This window comes from Lathyrus oleraceus, chromosome 2 (genome assembly GCF_024323335.1).
Source record: "Lathyrus oleraceus cultivar Zhongwan6 chromosome 2, CAAS_Psat_ZW6_1.0, whole genome shotgun sequence".
In the NCBI taxonomy this organism is placed as follows: domain Eukaryota; kingdom Viridiplantae; phylum Streptophyta; class Magnoliopsida; order Fabales; family Fabaceae; genus Lathyrus; species Lathyrus oleraceus.
In genome coordinates this window covers 60800741-60816979 of record NC_066580.1, presented here as the reverse complement: position 1 = coordinate 60816979, position 16239 = coordinate 60800741, and the positions used below count along the sequence as shown (strand labels likewise).

At 35.7% G+C, this 16239-nt stretch overlaps 1 protein-coding gene across 1 annotated transcript; it reads left to right on the top strand.

The window, feature by feature from the left end:
- Window positions 1-5823: 5823 nt before the first annotated feature.
- On the top strand, window positions 5824-7697 carry LOC127118089 (uncharacterized). The gene is made up of 4 exons (XM_051048235.1): window positions 5824-6220; window positions 6413-6538; window positions 6845-7015; window positions 7425-7697. Exons 1-4 carry the CDS (start codon window positions 6143-6145, stop codon window positions 7524-7526), a joined length of 477 nt encoding a protein of 158 aa, XP_050904192.1. The 5' UTR covers window positions 5824-6142; the 3' UTR covers window positions 7527-7697.
- The last annotated feature ends 8542 nt before the right edge of the window (window positions 7698-16239 follow it).

Below are 16239 nucleotides of genomic sequence, written 5' to 3'. Positions count from 1 at the left end.
GTATTTTTCTCACCTTAAAAAAGTAATTTAGTTTTGTTTTTTCAAGATATATAACGCTTTACGTTCATTTACATTTGTCCTAGACGAACTTCATTTCTGCATCCCAACTTCATCTTCTATTTACGAAACTTTATTTTTACACTATAACAAACTCGAAAATATTATTTCTTCCAATTTTTCATCACAAAACTTCATTTGTGGTGAAAACTAGTGCATTCACTACCACACTCTTCGTTACCTGAGACAATCCATGATAGAGTCCTTCTTCTAACCATAATAATAAATACTTTTTTAGTAGGAAAGATAACTGATTACAATAAATACTTTTTTAGTAGGAAACATTAACTAACTTTTTATTAATGTTGCTTTACTTTCAAGTCATTTGCTTTATGCACTTTAAGTTTCAGTACCTTTATCATTCATTGCCATTTACATTTCATGCAACTCCTTTATGTTTCAAGTTCTTTTCACCTAGCTCATTTTTTAGCCATATCTTGTGATTGTGTATATTGTTTGCTTGTCTTTGCTTTTGTGTGTGGTCTTAGGACCTTAAAACACCTAATAACAACAAAAAAACCTAAAAAACATCTTGGTGGACTGTTGGAATTGATCTGAACTTTTGGACCTAGAAGTAAGCAACTTCCCTATGCTAAAGGACTTGGCCAATGCCAATATTCTGAGACTGAGCCATCCTTGACAGTACCTTTCATCTGATGCAAGCCTTGATTTCCACTTGGGTTCATCTGCCACTTTGTCTCTATGCTTAATTCTTATACTATTATTATTGTTGATTGTCTGATTATTGCTTATGGGTTTACCACAAGGAATATTTTCATCTGATACATTTGGGAGACATTGAAGACTACTAGCTATTTGAGTGCTTTCTTGGATATTATAGCTATCTTTATTTGATGCCTTGGTTTTCATATGGTTTGCTTGGATATTGCTTATGCTTGTTGCTTGCTAAAGTTCAAAGGAAATGAGTTTCTATATGACATTCTTGTCTGTTGGATTGCATCCCATTGATCAGATCTTTTCAACTCTTAACTTTTAATTTTTGTCTAAGATAGTCCCTTCATCTCCTCCCACTTCTTTAATTTCAAAATATCTCCCTCTTTTTAAAACCTTCTTTGTTTGTATTTTTTTTTAACTTAGACATATTTTAATAATTAGATACTTTGACCTTATGCCATTGAATTTTCAAAAAAATAAATTAATCAAACTTATGAATTAATTTAACCATATTGACTTTAATTTCAAAAAGACAAAAAGAACTAACAACCCTATTCAAATCTTTGGCCTTTTATGCCTTTTCTTGTTAAACTTTTGTTAAAATCAATTCACCAACTTCTTTGAAATTTTTACCATGAACTACGGGGTTTTGATCCCTCGTTTTTATGTTGGTACATAGGCATACGACCGAAGGTCTTGTCAAACACAAAAATATAATTAATGAATTCTTCTCTCATCCCCCCACTATATATTTTACGAAGCATCATTTTAACCAAAAACACTTGCACACAACAAATGAATCTCTAGGAGTACCTAGGACACTTTGGGTGTTAACACCTTCCCTCTGTGTAACCAACCCTCTTACCTGTAATTTCTGACATTTTATTAGTTTTTATTTAAAAACTTATTATCTTTGGTTTTTGTTCGTACTTTTTCTCTTTTTCCTTTGGAAACAATAAAAGCGCGGTGGCGACTTTGGTTTTATTGATGTCAAGTTTATCCATAGCTTTATGGTCATGAATTTACCGCTACATAAACATCCACCTGGGTTTAAGGACTCAGACCACCCAAATTATGTTTTTAAACTTAAAAAACACTCTATAGACTCAAACAAGCTCCCAGAGCTTGGTATGATAGACTGGGTAATTTTCTGTTAGAAAATCGCTTCCAGAAAGGGCAAGTTGACACTACACTCTTCATAAAGACACTTAAGAATGATATCTCAGTTGTCCAAGTTTATGTAGATGATATTATATTTGATTCAACTAATGCTTTCCTTTGCCAAGAATTTTCAAAGACAATGCAGGCTGAATTATAAATGAGTATGATGGGAGAGCTGAATTTATTCCTTGGTATTAAAATCAAGTAATGAAAATATGAAGTCTATGTTCATCAGACTAAATATATAAAGGAGGTTCTGAAGAAGTTCAAGCTTGATGATTGTAAGATCATGAGTACTCATATGCATCCAACCTGCAACCTGAGCAAAGAGGAAAGCAACACCAAGGTCTGCCAGAAGTTATATATATGTATGATTAGATCTTTAATTTATTTAAAAACTTATATACTAGATATTTTATTCAATGTCTGTCTGTGTACAAGATTTCAGTCAGATTCTAGAGAGACTTACTTAATAGTTGTTAGGAGTATCTTCAGGTATCAGAAGGGAACAACCAATCTAGGGTCGCTTTATAAAAAATCCCTAGATTAGAATCTATTTGGATTATGTGATGGTGACTATGCTAGGGATAGAACTGACAGAAAATACACTAGTGGAAACTTTCAATTCATAGGCAAAAAACTAATATCCTGGGCTAGCAAAAGACAAACAACTACCTTTTTTTCCTACAACAGAAGGAAAATACATCTCAGCTCCAAGTTGTTGTACACAACTACTTTGGATGAAATATCAGTTGGAAGACTATCAGATAAGTGGAAGCAGTATTTCAATCTTTTGTGATAATACTGCTGCCATCTGTTCGACAAAGAATCACATTCAGCATTGTAGAACCAATCACATAGAAATAAAACATCATTTTATTAGAGACTATGTTCAGAAGGGTGTGAGAGATATATAGTTCACTGATACTTATCATCAATGAATTTATATATTTACCAAGCCTCTTACTATTGAAAGATTTTATTTTATCAAAAAGAATCTAAACATGCATTTTGTTAAAGGTTAATGCTTGCTTTTGAAGGAGGATCAGAGTCTAATGATGATCAAAAGCGACTTTGATCAGAAGTTCTGAACTAGCTTATGATGAATAAGTAGTATCTGATGTAACTCAGTATCTGGTGCTAAGATTTTGATTAGTTTCCTATGATAACATATAAGCGGAAAATTTATTTTTAACACTAGTCAGTTCTCTGAGTAAGAAAATTTTCTGGTTCATAAGATTCTAAGCCAAAATTCCTTCATGAATTTTCTATCTTCTGATTTATGAGTTATATTAACAGGCTTAACCAAAAAAATTCTATTAAGATAGAGAGGTGTGACTTCTGTCATACATATTCTTCTGTTGTCAAAAATGGTTGTGTTACCTTTGGGAGTTATTTTCTTGGATAAAATTAAATCATGTTCTTGGTATCCCCTAAATCATTTCTTTTATGGTTGTATGATTAAAATTTCTTTTAAACTCGCTATATTTTTAACACACACAATACAAAATTGGTTAAAATATGTGAAAATATTCTCTGAAACATTCTTCTTGATGGCTCAACAAATGGATGTTAGTAGCAAATGAATCATATATAAATGAAAAGGAAAAGGACTTATTATTATTATTATTATTATTATTATTATTATTTAAGAAGATGGTGCAATCTGCATTATTCTCATAAGTAAACAGATGCATTACACAGACTATAACTCTCAAACTATATCATGATGAAAATCACGCCTTCTGAGGTAGTTCATTGAGTCCTCATTAACTTCTGATCCATAGTCATCAATTGAATCCTTATTCTTATTGAGTTTCTTCATCTTGGAGACTAAAGTCCTCCCTACCAAAGAAGCTCTTGCAGATGAATTAGTTTGTGACTTTGAACCTTTAGACGTATTGAGCTTATCATACTTGTGTTTCTTTCCTTCAGCATCTTTGATTTCCTTTTCGATCTCCTTGGAAGAACTCTCCTTGGAATTCTTAGATGACTTGCTCATATTATCTACTATGAGAAGAGATGAATAGAAATGAATGTGACTTTGTTGGTAATGGAAGATAACTTTTATAGAGAGTTTGGGATAAAGCAGAATAAGTGTTGATTATTATGCTCCAATGGACATAGGAGAGAGATGTGACTTTGGTCTTCAAACACATCTTCCCAGCTTTGATTGCTATATTTCTATTAAAATGTTCTGTTGTAAGAATCTCCTTTGATCATCTTGAGTACCAAAGAAGTTGTCTTCTTCAAAATATTTGTTTTATTAATTTTTAACAAAATGGGGAAATCAAATATGATTTTTAATTATTTTTATCCAGGTCTGATAAAATCCCAAACATTTTATTTTTGTGATTTTTCTTTTCAATATTTTTTGTGCCTCTGAAATTTTCTTATGTTGAATTAAATACATTTTTCTTCAGTATCTTTTATATTTCCTTAAATTACTTTTTTTATGACACAAGATGGAGTAGATATATAAGTATTTAAGCACCTAAAATTTGTCAGTTATTACCAAAGAGTTTAGAATATGACCAAAGAGTTTAAAACATACAGAAAAAGTTAATACAATTCAAGCCCCCTTGTATTTTTCTCACCTTAAAAAAGTAATTTAGTTTTGTTTTTTCAAGATATATAACGCTTTACGTTCATTTACATTTGTCCTAGACGAACTTCATTTCGGCATCCCAACTTCATCTTCTATTTGCGAAACTTTATTTTTACGCTATAACAAACTCGAAAATATTATTTCTTCCAATTTTACTACAACACTCTTCGTTACATGAGACAATCCATGATAAGACAATCCATGATAGAATCCTTCTTCTAACCATAATAATAAATACTTTTTTAGAGGAAAGATAACTGATTACAATAAATTTTTCTCGTATAAAATATAAAAATACAATAGTATTACAAGAGAATTCTCAAAGTTTATAAAGTAACCCACAATTCATTGACAAAAAAAAAATGAAAGCATTCAACAACATAATCAAATCAACCAGAAACTCCACAACCAAAAATAGAGGGTTCACCTTCCCATTAAAATATGTATAGAGAGAATTTCAAGGACTTATCCAAAAACTCTTTTTAAGAGGAAGGCTTAATATAAATCGAAAAATTACTACTAAATTAATAACTTGTTTAAAAAATAGTATCATTTTGCAACTTGTAAACTAACCATCTCGCCGAATTTCAAACAAAAGCTAACTTATGCATAAGGCAAATTTCACATTTGAAGAAGAAAAAAAAAAGAGAAAAAATACTCTCAAAAACTTAGCCTTAAAAGAAAGTAAAAACTCAAAAACAAATCTAAGATTTTTAAGAAGAGTCAAATACACTTCAAACCATCTAAATTTTTTATATCAGACATTAAATATCAAACCACATATCACAAATAAATAAATGAGAGGTTGATTCAATCGGATTTCCACAAATAATACACGAGATCCCTTCCGGGTCAATAATAATAACCTTCTACTTGTATAAAATTATTTTAGACCGAAATCTATCTCGCAAAAACTGCTGGAAAAACACCATTAGCTTATAATATCGTAATAATATTGGTTTATGTAACCAATATGCTTGCTCAAAGCAACGTAGTGTAATCTTGAATTGGTAAGTTTTTGTTATAAACAACACAACAACACTAGTAAGTTACAATTAACATGAAAATAAATAATGTAGTATATGAAAAACAAGTACGATATAATAAACAATAATAGCATTTAATATCGCTATCAAAAGAAAAGGAAAATGAGGGTTGAGTGTCTGATACGATGAGAATGAGAGTATATGATGGCACGTGTGGAGAGAGAATGGAAAAAAGTGACAAAAATGTTTGAGAAAGGATCAAGAGTGGCTCAAAAATCCCCCGTGAGGTGTGTTTGGAACCATTCCAAACTCACACCTTCTCTTTCACTTCTTTCGATGCTTAAATTATTCACGAGTCAAGTTCTTCCAATATCTCCTAACACAACTTATACTTCATTCTTCCCAATATAACCTTCTCTTCTATCTATTCACAATGCAACTCAAAAGGGTGTTTTAGTAAGTTCAACAAAAAATCTATATAGAATTTTGTCTTTGAATAAACTTTGAGAGAGAGAGAGTCATGTGAGAGAAGAAAACACATGAGATCATATGGATTTGAGACCTCATTTCTCTTCCTTTAAATCACCTCACAACTCATCAAAATTGATAGCAAAAGAAAAACTTTGCACCAAAGAGAGAGAGAGAGCACAAGAGAATGGTTTCTAGGGAGCAAAAGAGAGCAGCACTGCATGAGAAGCTGCAACTTCTTCGTTCTGTTACTAACTCTCATGCTGTAAATATTCTCTGCAGCGTTTTCTATCTTTTCTTTTCTCTCCATCAATATTCTCATTCAAATCAACCAATTCCATCAAGAATATTCAAACCTATGTTATATGCTCCTGTTCCTAATTTGGTTTAGTTTTTATCAATGGAATTATGGTTTTCTAATATACTTGTTATGATTTTTATGCATGGTTGATGGCAGCTAAGTGATACCTCGATTGTAATCGATGCATCGAAGTATATCGAAAATCTAAAGGAAAAGGTAGAAAGACTAAATGAAGAAATTGCTTCTGCAGAAAGTTCAAGTGTTCATAATCCCTTGCCTATGGTAATTCAGAAAGTACTTAGATTCACAATATAAGTAATTTTTTCAAACTCAATCAGAATCTGACATAGACATAGACATAGACATAGACGACACAAACGCAGACACATACACAATCAGATAAACAACTTAATTAATTGCGATTATAACCAAGTATACGCGCAACAAACAATCTTACAAGTGTTTATTTCAATAGATAAATTCAATATATCTTTAGAAACATCTTAGCCCTAATAACTTGTGGCAGAAATAACTTCTATATGCATATATGTTGATCATGGAGTTACATTTTATGGATTATTTGTGCAGATTACGGTGGAAACCCTAGAAAAAGGATTTCTTATAAATGTTTTTTCAGCAAAAAGCAGCCAAGGAATGCTTGTTTCAATACTTGAAGCCATTGAAGAGATGAGACTTACAGTTCTGGAAGCTAGGGTTTCTTGTACGGACAATTTTCGATTCCAAGCTGTTGGAGGAGAGGTAAGATACACGCAGATACATCTATCTACCAATCTATCAACTGAACTGATTTAACATTTAACGAAACTAATCCTATTTTTGTTAAACATTTTTACACTTATGGTAGTAACCTAAAACATGAGTATATCATTAACCTCTCTATCTTTTTTCTTCACTTGTCAATATTTTTGTATGTCACATGTTTTGTCCCTTTATATAAAAACGTTCCTCATTGGTTTTCTCGAGAAGAGGGACCAAGTTGTTGTACATTGAATCATTGATGTTGGTCATGTAATACCTATAATCTTAACCCTAATAATACTATGTAGTTTTCATTAATTGTCTACTATATATAGAAGCTAGCTAAATTTATCAATAACGAATATTTTCTTGCATGAGAATGATGGAAAGATTACTGTGACTTATGTAGAATGAAGAACAAGGTGAAACCATTGATGCACAAGCTGTGAAACAAGCTGTAGGACAAGCAATAAAAAATTGGAGTGAAAGTGAAAGTAATGATCAAGTGTAAATTGCAATATATATTGCGTCTTCCATATTTATTATTATTTTTCTATCATTTTTTTTGTTGCTAAGAGGCATTTTGTTGGTTTAAGGTATCAAGCTTTTGTGTAAGATAGCTAGCTTCCAAATCTTTCACTTCTGCATATTTTAATGAGAATATATGAAGGTTAAAGACCAAGATCTAAGAGACAATTTGATGATTTTTTGTTTGTTAAAGGGGTACAAGGATTAGTGAAATACACTACAAATAAATCAAACAAGATTTCCTATATCTTAGCCATATAATCGAAAGGATTAATGCACCACTCATAAAAAATATATGGTGTTTTCAAATTTCTACCTAATTTCCACCTCCAAGATGTATATAAAATATCATTGAAAAAATTATCAGACAAGGAGTATTCTAGAAGTGAATTATATGAGATAACCCTTATATGATTCAAATTGTCGTTTGTCGAGATCCTATTTAACAAGGTGTGCCTATGATAGTGTTTTTAGGGAGAAATGTTATCATAGGTAATTCCGTATAATAATGTTTGATAAAAACGTTATTATAGATCTTAGTGTGAAAATTTTAGTAGCACTTTGATAAAGATTTGTAATAGTTGACATATTTTTTTATTTATTTTGTAAGTAAATGTTTCATGATGTTGAGAAATCTTAACTCGATTTTCCTTGGCCATTTTTTTAGAAAGTTTTATTTTTGCTTCGTTTTATTTCAAATTTAATTCTGAATGATTTGATTTGGTTTAGATTTATCTTTGAGTTGTTTTGGAAAGATTTCGATAGGCAAAGAATTATTAAATGAAATATGTTTGAAAAGATTTAATTGGATTTTGTACTTGCTAAAAATACAAATGTTTGACAATCTCTAGTGATTAAGGATCATCAGAGGTTTTAAAGTTGTTGTGAGGATGAGAGATAGCTCACGTGAGGTGAGAAGTTCTGTAAGTTTATATTTCTGTGTTGTAGTTAGGTCATCTCTATAATAGTATTTAGGTATTTATAGTCATATTGAGCCTGGACCTAAGACTTCCTAGGATATAGCAACCACTTCGGAAATGGATAGTTGATAGCTTGATATTCATGGAGCACACACTTAATTCCCACGACTCTCTCTGAGACAAAGCCACGAAGGATCCAAGCAACATATTCGAAGAAAAGACGCCTTATCCAAAAGAGGGGCGCTCGAATCAACAAAGGGGCGACCTGGGAAGAACAATATGTGAAACGCATGCCTTCATCACACCCTCACGACCCATTCCAATTACACCACTACACGGTCCCTCAAACATTAAGGTTGGTAGAGGTCGAAGGGTTTTAGTCCTGTAGTTATATATTTGTGAAATTCCTAATAAGGGTTGGAGAGTGGTGACCTTCAAGAGGGTTGACACCTATACATCGCCCTCCATTTGGAATTGTCTCGCCCTAAGTTCCCCCTACTTGCTCAGTCACGGGAAATGTGGGAAAAAATGTTTCTCAGTCAGAGGGATGTCAAAGTCAGTTGGTTGATCCACATCTCCCTAAAAAATAGGGATTCAACAGTCCCTCAATTACTGAGTGGATGATCATTAGTCCCTAGGAAACCCTAGGCCCAAGGGACCATATAAATATCTCCTCCCTACTAGGAAAGAAGGGAGAAATTATCATACCCACATCATAACACTTAAACACACAAAGCATATCACCTCACATGAGTTGGCCCTTTCTCACCACCATTGAACAGAGTCTCTCACCACCGTGAGCAAGCCCTAACCACCTTTAACTAAAAAGGCCCATGAGTATTCCCTACCCGCTTAGGCATACCATGCACTCCTATACTTTCTGACAAGTACACTGGCGCCCACCATGGGGCCCTGATAAAATTAACATGTGTCAAACCTCCTTCATCATCATCATTTCCATATTTCGTCAAAGATGGATAGCAAAACTCTATAATGCAGAGTTAAAACCATAACTGGAGGTTTCACTGATAGAGGAAACTTTAACACCTTATAGAGGAAATACACTATATATGTGTTGACTACGACCTTAATATCTCTTGGGTTTTCCTGGGTTCTCCCAAGAGAAGCAAGGAGAATCAGGAATCCACATCATATTTTCTAATAGAGATGTCGTCGGAATCCTCCTTTGAGACAGTGACTCCATGGTCATCACCATGCAACAAGACAAATAAGATATCAAACAGGTCATGATAGATCCTGGGAGCTCAGTTGACATCTTGTTCCGAGACGCTTTCTAGAAATTCCAGCTCGACCCTAATGATATCAAAGCATTACAAGGTTCCTTAATACGATTTCCAATGGGCCATGTACAAGTGATGGTCCATGTAACCCTCAGGACAACCTTTGGAGAAGGGGAAGACGTCGGGACGGTGGAAGTTAGCTACATCACGTAGATGTCATTTCTCCCTACAATATCATCACGGGTCGGCCTATCATAAATGCGCTAAGAGTGGTTATTTCCACCATGTACCTAATCTTGAAATACTGAATTCCTTCTAGACGTGTGGAGACAATTCGAGGGGATCAATACGACTCCCAATAGTGTTATCAGAACATCCTAGTAATGGGAAGGGAAGAGCTTGCGCTTGTGGGTGGCCCCTCCGCGAGGCACCAGATACATACATAAATGGTTTGGATCCCACACAGGGTGTAGACTGCGACAGGCTCACGCCTATAAAGTACTTGAAGGAAGTTAGGATATGCCCATCTTTACATCAGGTGATGAAGATATGAACCCCGCTTGTCAAGGAAGAAGATCGTGAGCTAGTCGAACAACTTATTAGAAACGCCAATTTGTTCTCCTGGGCCTCCTTGGACATATCATGGATATACACTAGAGTGGTATTCCATCGCCTCACCGTTAACCAAACCGCCAAGCCAGTGCCGCATAGGAAGCGGAAGGTTGGCGAGGGGGAAAATATCTGCCATTGACGAGGAAGTGCGAAAGTTAACTAGTGTCAGGTGATAACGCGAAAACGTATCATATTTTTGGCTCCATATGCATTGCTTTTTACTCGATTAACACTTGTTAGTTCTATGTGTTGGCAGCAATTTTGGTAAAACAAAGAGTGTTCACAAGATGTTATGTGTGATGTCTTAACATAAGATATCCTATGTACCTGCTGGAGTTCAAGAACATAATCATGCAGGATTGTTTCAGAATGTCATATACAATGCCATGGCTTCTGATAATGTGTTCCTGCTGGAGTTAAAATGGAAAAACATAATTATGCAGGATTGTATCAGGATGTCATACATAATGTCATGGCATCTGATGTTTGTGTACCTGCTGGAAGTTATAAAAGGAATTATGGAATTATGCAGGATTTTTCCAGGATGTCAGACCCGATGTCATGACATCCTGTACACAGAACATTCAGTGTGAATGTCTGGTGTTTTGTGATTGCACAATTAATGGCAATCTATGTATGATTGAAGATCTGATTTGCAGGCGCATTCAATCATGGATTACAACCTGATTTACTTATTTTCCAATGAGATCTAACCAGCTGTTATGAAAAGATTTAACTGGAAAATAGATTTAGGGTTTTCAAGATGTCCAAGCCCAGCTGAAAGCTTCTATAAAAAGGGACTTAGAAAACCTGTTTTACAACACAACCAATACTGAGCGAAATATAGAGAGAGACCTAGGGTTTGTGTCTGTTTAGTCGTGAGACTTGTAAGCCATTCAAGTCATCTTTTGATGATTGAATTGGTCTGATTTGTGGTTGTAATTTGTCACTCAAAAGCTGTTAAGCAAGAGTGTGTGTCTACTTGATTAAAGTTGTGAAGCAGGATCAAGTGTGTGTCTACTTGATCAAAGCTGTGAAGCAAGATCAAGTGTGTGTCTACTTGATCAAAGTTGTGAAGCAAGATCAAGTGTGTGTCTTCTTGATTGAAACTGTGAAGTAAAATCAAGAGTGTGTCATTGAAAAGTGTTTTCTTTTCTCAAGGGATTGTTGTTTAAGATCACAGGTGCGATTGTAGGGAAGTGAGTGGGTTCTCATATCTAAGAGTGCTTAGGTAGAAATTGCACGGGTAGAGATTAGGTGAGAAAGACTGTAACTTGTTGAAGTGTACGGAGAGTCTTTGAACTGATTCTATTTTAGTGAATTTCCTTCCTGGCTTGGTAGCCCCCAGACGTAGGTGAGTTGCACCGAACTGGGTTACAATTTCTTGTGTCTTTTGCATTACCATTCTGTATCTTTCTTCTGTTTGTGTAACTCAGATATTAGTGTCGTGACATTACCTTCGACATCTCATATCTGATACCAGAATTTCAATTGGTATCAGAGCAGGCATCCTGCTCTGGTTCTGGGTGAGATCTAGGGACAATACTTTCTGGTACAATGGAGAGAGATGGAGGATCTGTTCACGGGCCACCAATATTGGATGGTTCTAACTATGACTATTGGAATCCTCGAATGGTAGCTTTTCTAAAATCTCTTGATAACAAGGCTTGAAAGGTTGTGTTAACAGGCTGGGTACATCCTGTAATTACTAAAGAAGGAGAAGCCACAACTGATAAGAAACCTGAAGAACAATGGTCCAAGGAGGAGGATGATCTAGCCCTTGGATATTCTAAAGCATTGAATGCAATATTCAATGGGGTAGACAAGAATATTTTCAGGTTGGTAAACAACTGTGAAGTGGCCAAAGATGCTTGGGACATTCTCAAGACCACTCATGAAGGCACCTCTAGAGTAAAGATGTCTAGACTTCAGCTGCTCACCTCCAAGTTTGAAAATTTAAGGATGAAAGAAGATGAAAATATTCATGAATTTCGCATGAGTATCCTTGAAATTGCTAATGCTTCAAGAGCCCTGGGAGAGAAGATGACAGATGAAAAACTGGTAAGAAAAATACTCAGGTCACTCCCTAAGAGATTTGCTATGAAGGTGACTTCCATAGAAGAGTCTCAAGACATTTCCAACATGAGGGTTGATGAGCTAATTGGTTCCCTCCAAACATTTGAGATGGGATTGAATGATGGTTTTGAAAAGAAAACCAAAAGAATGGCCTTTATGTCAAACACAAAAGAGGAAAAGAGTCAAGAGGTTGATGAAAATTTGGCCAATGAAGTAGCAATGCTGGGAAGACAGTTCAATAAACTGTTGAAAAAGATGGATGTAAGATCTAAGGCAAATGTCAAGAGCATCTCATCTGACATCAGTAAATCCAACAATGCTGGAAGAAGAGCAAGATCAGATGAGAAGCCCAAAGAAGGAAAAGAGGTACAGTGCTATGAATGTGATGGGTATGGACACATCAGGACTGAATGTGGAACCTACCTCAAGAAGCAGAAAATGAGTCTTGCTGCCACTTGGTCTGATGAGAGTGAAACAGAGGAAGCTGCAAATCTTGTGACTGCTTTGATAGGAAGATGGGGATCTAATGAAGACTCAAGTGATGATGAAGTAACCTTTGAAGAATTGGCCTCTACCTACAAAAAGCTGTGTCACAAAAGTGTAGAGTTGTGCAAACAGGTTGAAAGCCAGAAGAAGGAAATAACTCAACTTGAGAATGAGAAGGTAAAATACTTGGAAACCATCTCCAAATTACAAACAGAAGCAGTGGTTCTGAATGCCAAGCTAGATGAAAATCAACAAGCTGAAAGTCAGAAGATAGCACAGCTGGAGAGTGAGAAGGCAGACCATGTGAAAACCATCTCTAAATTGAAAACTGAAGCTATGTTCCTAAATTTTAAGCTAGGAGAGATGACCAAGTATGTAAGGATGTTAAGCAATGGATCTGACTCCTTAGACAAGATTCTCCAAACTGGACAAATAACAGGAGACAAATCTGGCATTGGGTATAATGATTCAAAGCCTGAGAGCAGTTACACTGGTGTCAAACCTCAAGCCAAACCTAAGTGCATCCATAATAAAAGTAAACCTGTGATGTCACGTCATATGTCACAACACCAGAGGAGAAAACAACAGAAGGGGAAACACCAAAGATGGAGATGCCATTACTGTGGGAAATTTGGTCATCTGAAGCCTTTCTGCTATAAGCTGTATGGTTATCCTAGCCCTGTTCATCATCAGAATCACTATCAACCCAGACCCAAACAGCACAAGCATATCATCAAGAAGCAATGGGTTCCTAAGACTAATGTTACAAGTCTAATAGCTCACATTCCCCTCAGAATCTCAGCCAAAGAAGAGTGGTATTTTGATAGTGGATGTTGTTAGACTATGGCACGGATCTAGAAGGGGGGGTTGAATAGATCCCAATTAAAAACTTGAGTCGGCGCTACCAATTTAAAAGAAAATTGGTTTTAAAAATTGTTTTAAGTGCGGAAGCAGCCGAGGAAAATTTTAGTCTAAAACGAACCGTTATTGGAAAACCGGATATGCGTTAAGCTAATGGAGTAGAGATAAAATGAAATACTAATTACTACACTATTTGCACACTCAATTGATATATTTCATTAACTAGCAAGCCTAGTTCCAATGATACAAAATACCAAATTACACTGAATGTAAACTTAAGACAACTTTGGCTTATGCAAATTCACAAACACTTGGTGTGCATACACTCCAAGAGATATTTGAGTTGAGTAAGTAGTTCAATTTTATCTAGTACAATAAACTATTGTACTTTGTATTCAAACAGCAGTTTTAGTTTCTTACTCAACTTATATCAAAGTTTGGGAAAATAGCTTAAACTAAAATCACTTAATTTTTAAGCTGAAAAACAGATTATGCAGAAAATTAAAGAAGACAGAGATTTGATGAGGCAGTTCCCCCGCCGTCCTCGCTTCGGGGTACGTCTGCCCTCAATTCTAAAAATAGAATTGAGATGATTAATTAGATATCACCTGTGAAATTTAATCGTTTATACAAGGATTGCAAAGCACGTAAACAACAGAACTTCCAATGTGTTGAATGATGCTTCCTATCCTTGCTCCTTGATTCAAGATGAATCAAGACCTTCGATCGTTGATGCTAGACCTCCGATTCCAGCCCCTTTGTTGAAGAATCTTCCGTTCTTCAAACCCTCGGCCCGACTGATCTCAAACACAACGAGTCGAACCCGAATCCTTCACTTCAATGCCACCGAATCCGCTACTAAACTGATGAAGACTTTCCTCTTCTCAATCACCTTCGCTCGGCTGAATATTGAAGAACGATTCGTCCAAAAACCCCCAAACACAAACCCGTATTGGAGGACAAAACCCTAATGGTTTTATTCAAGAAAGAACCTGCCACAAGCTTCAACCCGAACTGGATTCTTCGATCACAGCTTCGAACCTTATCACCTTTAACCGAACACGGAGCACATCAAAAATGGTTGTGTGTAGTTGATGTGTTGTGAGATGTTGAAGATGAAGATGATGAATCTTGGACACCTATTTCACTCTTTCTTGTTTCCTTGAACACTTGAATTCAAATTAGCAAATGTTAGTTGATACAAGTGTTTTGACTTGTATATATAGTAACTGACAAAACCAATCAAACATAACAGAATTTCAAACAGTGGAAATAACTCAGAAAACTGAGTTTACGCGCGAGCGGTCGACCATAGGTCGGCGTGTGCTGACCCGTGAGCTTTGAGCTGACCCTTATGGTCGACTCAAAGCTTCCATGAGCTGACCTGTGGTTGACTCAAAGCATCATGCGCTGACCCGTGAGCTTTGAGCTGACCCTTATGGTCGACTCAAAGCTTCCATGAGCTGACCTGTGGTTGACTCAAAGCATCATGCGCTGACCCGTGAGCTTTGAGCTGACCCTTATGGTCGACTCAAAGGTTCCATGAGCTGACCTGTGGTTGACTCAAAGCATCATGCGCTGACCCTTGAGCTTTGAGCTGACCCTTATGGTCGACTCAAAGGTTCCATGAGCTGACCCAAGGCTTATGCGCTGACCCTTGCGGTCGACTCAAAGCCTGCAAACCTGCAAAAATTTGTATTTTGTGATTTTCATGCATTTCGTCATGATCACACTTTGTCCACATATGTTTTTAAGAATTATAACAGATTTAGATAAGCATAGGAAAGGATATGATAGGTGATGTGTTGCATTTGTTTGTAGACATGCATGGTGGTCATTTGTCATCATCGAAACTTGTGATCGTATGTTGTCTGACACTTTGCCCTTACAGATGTTCCAGACACATGACTGGAAACCAAGACCTGCTAACTGACCTGCATCATCATACCATAAGCCATGTATCCTTTGGAGATGGAGAAAAAGGTGAAATCAAGGGAACAGGTAAGCTTGATTGTCTTGGAGTTCCTAAACTTGACAAGGTTCTACTTGTTAAGGGCTTGACTGCAAATCTAATAAGCATCAGTCAACTATGTGATCAAGGTCTGAATGTTAACTTCACCAAAACTGAATGTCTAATTTTTAAAAAAGATAGTAAAGTGATTATGAAAGGAATCAGGACCAAAGACAACTGTTACATGTGGAGCTCTCAAATGGGTTATTCCTCAAAGTGTTCCTATGTCAAAGAGGAAGAGATGAAGATGAGTATAGCTGCTAGAAGAACCCTCAAGAGTAATGAGAGACAAGTCTGCGGGAAATGTCAGACAAGGATGTCACACCAGAAGCTCAGACATGACACCACTACCAAAGTATTGGAACTCCTTCATATGGACTTGATGGGACCCATGCAAGTAGAAAGCCTTGGTGAGAAAAAGTATGCATATGTGGTAGTGGATGATTTCTCCAGACACACCTGGATCAATTTTATAAGAGAAAAATCTGA

Coding starts and splice junctions, on each gene's coding strand:
- LOC127118089 (XM_051048235.1), top strand. CDS start 6,143: ATGGTTTCTAGGGAGCAAAAGAGAGCAGCACTGCATGAGAAGCTGCAA. Junction 6,221..6,412: donor CTGTTACTAACTCTCATGCT/GTAAATATTCTC, acceptor GGTTGATGGCAG/CTAAGTGATACCTCGATTGT. Junction 6,539..6,844: donor TTCATAATCCCTTGCCTATG/GTAATTCAGAAA, acceptor TTATTTGTGCAG/ATTACGGTGGAAACCCTAGA.